At 55.1% G+C, this 6,771-nt stretch overlaps 1 protein-coding gene across 1 annotated transcript in view; it reads right to left on the bottom strand.

The window, feature by feature from the left end:
- Nucleotides 1-5: 5 nt before the first annotated feature.
- Nucleotides 6-6,771, bottom strand: part of MAP3K7CL (MAP3K7 C-terminal like) — a gene marked incomplete at its 3' end in the record, with an annotated part of 21,618 nt that continues 14,852 nt past the window's right edge. The window contains exon 3 of the mRNA XM_006753663.2: nucleotides 6-207. Coding sequence (XP_006753726.1) covers nucleotides 6-207 — 202 coding nt within the window. The remainder of the gene's footprint in view (nucleotides 208-6,771) is intronic.

Genomic DNA, 6,771 nt, shown 5'->3' with positions numbered 1-6,771 from the left:
GGGGGGGGGGGGGGGGGGGACCTGCCCCAGGACGAGCCCTGCCGCTTCTGGTACTGGATGCGGAGTTTCTCCAGCTGCTCCACGCACTGGGACTGCGCCAGCTTCAAGGTGCGGTTCTCCTCCGTCAGCGCCTCGAACTCGCGGGCCAGCTGGGCGGCATCCCCCTTCTCCTCCTCCGCCTGCGCCAGCTTGGCAAGGAGCTCCTGCCTGCAGGCGAGCGGGAGAGCGCACGCTGAAATGCACGCAGGTAAAGGCACGCACACAAATGCACACAGGTAAATGCACGCGCACAAATGCACACAGGTAAAGGCACGCGCACAAATGCACGCAGGTAAAGGCACGCACACAAATGCACGCAGGTAAAGGCACGCACACAAATGCACACAGGTAAAGGCACGCACACAAATGCACACAGGTAAAGGCACGCACACAAATGCACGCAGGTAAAGGCACGCACACAAATGCACGCATGTACATGCACACGCACTAACGCAGGCACGTAAATGCACAGAGGAGCCCCCTCCTCACATCCCACCCTCTGCCCGGCCCTCCAGCCTCCCAGCCTCAGATCCTTTACTTTTATATATTTTTAATGGAATTACTGGAGAGAGGAAGGGAGAAGGATACAAAGATGGAAACATCCATGAGAGAGACATCAGTCAGCTGCCTCCTGCAGGGGATCAAGCCTGCAACCCAGGCAGGTGCCCTGACCCGGAATTGAACCCGGAATCGAACCCAGAATCGAACCCGGAATCGAACTGGTGGCCTCTTGATTCCTGGCTCAATGCTCAACCACTGAGCCACACCGGCCAGGCCCAGGCCTCAGATCCTTTGGGTCCTGGCACCTCTGCTGAGACACCCAAACCAGTGAACATCTGCCGGAAAACGCTCCACGAGTCCTTCGGCCGTCAGAGAAGCTTTAAGGGCAACAGGAATGACAGCTAGTTTGGGGGAACCCAGGATCCTGCTTACGATGGAAGATGCTGCCAGTGTCCGTGGGTGGAGAGCTGTGCTTTAGCCTTAGCTCCTCTTCCCTCCAAATGCAGTTACCGTCCTTGTCTCTTATTTCTGAGCTGAACAAACAGCACTAGCTCTTCAGACTAAGAATCCCACCTCCCCCGGCAGCTTCCCCTGATCCTGACGTCCATCCTGCAGCCTGACTTACAAAACAACGTCCTTTTTTTTAAGGGGAGAATGATGATTTTTATTTTTATTTTTTAATATATTTTATTAATTTTTTTAGAGAGGAAGGGAGAGGGATAGAGAGTTAGAAACATCGATGAGAGAGAAACATCGATCAGCTGCCTCCTGTACACCCCCCACTGGGGATGTGCCTGCAACCCAGGTACATGCCCTTGACCGGAATCGAACCTGGGACCCTTCAGGCGGCAGGAGGACACTCTATCCACTGAGCCACAGCGGTCAGGGCCACAACAATGTCCTTTTATTGCAGGCGGAGGACTCAGGAAGTGGCTCCAGATACTGGAGGGGCAAACAACTCGGTTCTCAGAGAGCACCTACACACAACGCAGGGGGCCGGCCATGGGCTCAGTGGTTGAGCGTCAACCTATGAACCTGGAGGTCACGGTTTGATTCCGGTCAGGGCACATGCCTGGTGGTGGGCTTGATCCCCAGTGCGGGGCGTGCAGGAGGCAGCAATCAATGATTCTCTCTCATCACTGATGTTTCTATCCCTCTCCCTCTCCCTTTCTCTCTGAAATCAGTAAGAATATATTTAAAATTTTTAAATGTATTGATGTAAATACATGTGAAAAGGAGCCCCAGACTCACAGTCCACGTTTAGATTTAATAAACCTGACCACCCACAGCAGGTCCACTGCCTCAGGTGGGTCAGGGGGTCCCAGGCGGCAGTCTCCGTCCCTCACTGTGCGACATGCCTATTCCTCCCGTCCCTGCGGAGGGGGGGGGCGGGGGGGGGCGTGCAGAGAGACCTGGGCAGGGCACCGGCAAGGAGGGGCGTGGAGAGCACCCCGGGGTGTCAGCAACAACCTCAGGCGAGAGGAAGCGTGCCCGGTGCCGGCCTGTGCTCTTCAAGGTTAAGCACATACAGTGTTTGAAGGAACTAAAGAGAAGTGACAACTAAACGCACTGGAAAGAACCGCGGGGAGGGGCGCGCTGGGCAAGGCGGCGAGTGAGCCGGACTGAGTTAGATGGTACACGGCGCACAATGTGAGATCCTCGTTTAACGCTGGGCTCTGGTTAAGGGAGAGGGTGCCCTTGTTCTTAGAAATGGCCCCTGAGGTGCTGAGGGCAACAGAGGGTGACATACACCCAGGGCACGGGAAGGCGGGCAAGGGAAGGCGGGCACGGGAAGGTGGGTGGGAACAGGGGGCAGAGGGGGCGGGGGGGATGCAGACACACGTTCCCTTGTGCTATGACCTGAGTCTTCCACGGTGTTTGGAATGTGAAGGCTCCCAGTAAATGCTCGCTGAATGAATAACCGGAGAGTCAGGTACCTCGGGGGCAAATACTGTATATTTTAAAGATGAGGAAGGAGAAATGCAAAGCACTGCATTTAACTGAACAAGTCACGCGGCTACTAGGGAAGAGCCAGCGTCAAAGTCTCCTTCTTAGATGTTCAGGGCTCTGTACCTCTAAGCACAGGAGAAGCCATAAATGTCCGCAATTGAATCTCAGAGTTTCTTATGGATGATCGTAGAGAAATGGGTCAGTACAGTCTGGGACAGATGGCCAATAATATGTAGCAACTGTGGGTGGTGCCGGTGGGACTGGAAGTATCGGGGTCCCTCTGTAACGAACGTGATCGTCCAGCCCCGCGGACCCCAACCTTCTGGCCACGCCCCCCTCAGCATCTCTCACATCCTGATGCCCCCCCCCTCCCACATAGAATCCTTATTGTTCAAAAAGGGACTCCTGTTCGGGGGGGGGGGGAGCCTCAAAGGCCATGGACTTGGTCTAAACAAGCTTCCCAAGAACATGGCAGCCACGAAAGGGAAAAATAAAAGGACGAAAGGACAGTGGGAGGACTGAGGAAGAAATCACTAAGAAACTGTTTAAAAATAATAATATGAAGTGATATGAAAAAATAGCAAATGAAGTTCCAAAACATAGAGAACTGAAAGGCATAAATGTGTCACAATTCTATTTATATGCTGTCTGTGAGGCCCCTAGAACCATCGGGAATGCAAAACATTCACCGTTCACAACGCGTTCTCCAATCGCCCCTTAAACATTGCCCACTGTGGGGCGTGTGCCCCCCGCTGGGAACCAGACACTGATGCAGAGTAATGTGAATGTAAACTGTAATTAAAAGGAAACTTTTCAGAAGTTGATTAGTAAATCGTACATGAGTGAGAGACGTGCTTCTAAGCCCTGCACATAGTCAGGTTAAGTTAGGTCACCCCAGACCCTCCATTAGCTCATCGCTCCTGGTCCATGTTCTCCTTCCCGGTCAACGGCCCCACAAATGACTCAGGTTAAGGTGGAGTTTTGTTTCCGGACCACAGGGTTGGGACGTCGTGGCTTCACTGTGGCTGCTGCCCCGCCTCCATGTCCGGCGCGTTTGCAATCCCTGGAACATCTGCGAGTCCTTCTGAGCGGCAGAGAGAATAGCTCACAGGTCTCACCACTGAGAGGGATGGTCGTGACTGTCTAGTCCCACGGTTCTCATCCTCGGCTGCACGTTAGAGCCACCTGGGGATCTTTTTAAAATCCTGATTTCTGGGCCTCATCCTCCGGAAATTCTGTGTCTTTGTGATGGGGTGGGGCCTCAACATTAGTAACAAAGAAACAGAATTTCTGGAGGATGAGGCCCAGCAATCAGGATTTTAAAAGATCCCCAGGTGGCTCTAATGTGCAGCCGAGGGTGAGAACCACTGCTCTAGTGTAATCTTTGTGAGCAGAGAATCTTCGTCACTAGAATCAGGAAGACTTTACTGATAGGTTTCTAAGTTAGTGTCGTGCGTTTGCTAAGCAATTATGCATCTAGTGAGTCAATGATCCTGTCAAAATGTCAGTCACCTCCTGTCCAGCCCATTACTGCAGACTACTTACGCTCGTCCATTAGCAAGTCCTGGTTAACCTGCAAGGCCAGCACCTGAGGAGGTGTGTAAGGAACAAACCAGCTCCTGAGGCTGGAGAGGCCCCTGTGGTCCCTGTGCATCATTCCTATCGCCCCTTCAGGGACCGGCGGGGGTAGAGCACCATGACGGATGGACGGACGAAAGGAGGGAACCTGTAACAGTTTCCACACAGCGTATCTCATGGGGGCGGGCACGACCATCCCCAGCCGCGTTCCTGGAAAAACCCGTTGGCTGCAACGCATGGGGAGGGACACGCCCATGAGCCGGGAAGCACATTGAAACGTTGTGGGGACCCTTTATGTTGCGGGAAGTTGGGACGTGGATGCATCATTTGGACAAATATTTTTTTTTCTGGAAAGGCCGCCACCTTGGTTGTCGGGACTCTCAACTTGGCTAAAGGCCTTTATTTGGAAAAGACCTCGTCCCGGGGAGTTTGGCCCCTGTGTGCGAATGGCTTGGGGTCACATGGTGGAATGCTGCTCAGGGGAGAGCTTTATATAAACAGTGACTCAGCGACACTGTGGGTTCCCGAGACCTGTGTCCAGCGTGAGCATTACCCCCGGGCGGGAGGGAGCAGGCGCCTAAACAGGACCCAAAGGGTGTGGAACCTGCCTTCCTTCATGCGGGTGGAGGGACAGGAAATGCTACTGAAATGGGATTTCTTTTTAATATATATTTAATGGTTTCAGAGAGGAAGGGAGAGAGAAACATCAATGAAGAGGGAGAATCGTGGGCCACGGCCCCTGCAGGCCCCCCACGGGGCGTGGTCAGACTGGTGCTGAACGGCGGGTACTGCGGAGGGATGAGTGGATGCCGTCTCTTCTGAGGCAAAGCTGCACCCTCCCGGGGCGGCGGGGACGCTCTCAGGCTGGGGGTGTCGTCTCTGAAGGAGACTCCACCTGAGACAACTGCACGCTGGGCCAGGCCGGCCGGCTGCTGGGCTGCCCTGTGAGGGTGTCACGGGAGGCTCTCCCCGTCTCCCTGTCTCCCCGAAAGAGTTCATTGCAAGACAGGAATGAGGGGAAAGGTCAGACGTTTCCTCCCTCCGCTCCCTGGAGATCAGTGCCTCCTTCCCGAGCCAGGGAGGCCAGGCTGGTGTCTCCCTGGACATGGCTTCGGGGAGAGGACTGGACGGGAGAGATGCCTCGGAACAAATTCCCGTTAAAAGAGCGGACGGCCCAGAGCAGCTGGTGCAAGACGCCCCAGATCATTACAGCTGGGCATTCACGGAGTGTCAGCCCGCCCGGCCAGGTGGCTCAGAGGGTGAGCATCGGCCTATGAACCAGGAGGTCAGGGTTTGATTCCCGGTCAGGGCACATGCCTGGCTGTGGGCTTGCGATCCCCAGTGGGGGGTGGGGGGGGGGCGTGGTGGTGGTGCAGGAGGCAGCTGATGAATGACTTTCTCATTGTTGATGTTTCTCTCCCTCTCCCTCCCTCTCTGAAATCAATCAAAGTATTTTTTAAATCTGGGACATGAAGGTGTCACACAAAACTAAAGGGAGAGGGTCCCCTGGGCTCTCTCGGCCCCTGGAGCTTTGGCCCTTTGGTCTCTCGCTCCACAAGCAGCTGAGGAAACCCTGCAGCCACCAGGACGGTCTGGGCCTCCCTGGCCTTGGACTCAGGAAGCACATCTGGTGGGAGATGAGCTCAACCCCCACTGCCCACCGGAGGCGTCGCCCCCTCAGGCGCCTCAGGAAAAGCCCAGGCGCCCACTCCCCACAGGCCCCGCACACCTGGGGGCCGGCTCCGTGAACCGTCCCTCTACGACATCGAGCCCTCGGGCCTCAGAGCGTCTCTGGGGAGACGTGCTTAGGACACAGCAGTGGTGCCGGGCTTGTCGTGTGGCGTAGCTGCTGGGTCTTTCTTTTCCTCAAAGAAGTAAAGCAAAGAAAACAATAAAATTGGACCCGCTCTGCTGGGCTACGGTCCAGTCTCCTGCCCGGCACCCTCCTTCCCCGGAACACAGTTTAAAAACCTAAAGAAATAAACGTTCCTGCCTGAACATTTGGAAATTTCAGAATAAGTTAAACATCAGAACTAAAAGCAAACCGAACAGGGCTGCTCTAGACCGCGCTTCCCGTATCACATCTGCTCCCTGTGCCCGCGTGGCAGGTGCCCCCAGGAGACCGCAGCCCCGTCATCACGTATGCATTTTTTAAGACCGTGAGCGCACGTCCGGCCTTGCTGGGGGGTGTCTCCTAAGAACACCCTCTTCCAATGCTTTGCATAAACCCCCTAAAATTCTGTATCTTTTTGTTTCGACTCCATAATAAAAAGACAGCCCAGTTGATGTTTTTAAACTGCAAAGAGCTAAAAGGACACGTCACCAAGAAGAGAGAGAAATGCCAACGCCCGTGAGAGGGGCTCAGTGTGGTTAGCCATCGGGGCGTACAAACCACAACCGCATGAGGGCGGCTATCACCCAGAAGACGTGCCCCAAAGGCGTGGAGGACCGGGCGCCCCGACATCTCAGCTGAAACGATAACATGGTGCGGCCACTTCAGACCGAGGCAGCTGCTCACAGCGACGCACTGAGCCGTCAGGGGCCGCGGCCAGCCCACCCCGGGCGCACAGCACAGGCCAGCTGGAAGCACGTGTCCACACACGACCTAGCACATGGACGAGCGTCTGTAGCAGCAGCATCCCCAGCAGCCCCCAGTGCACACACCTCGAATGTCCGTCGCAGACGAAATGGATGAATAAAGTC

Source organism: Myotis davidii, unplaced genomic scaffold (assembly GCF_000327345.1).
Source record: "Myotis davidii unplaced genomic scaffold, ASM32734v1 scaffold552, whole genome shotgun sequence".
NCBI classification, from domain to species: Eukaryota; Metazoa; Chordata; class Mammalia; order Chiroptera; family Vespertilionidae; genus Myotis; species Myotis davidii.
This window is presented reverse-complemented; position numbering and strand designations above follow the sequence as displayed.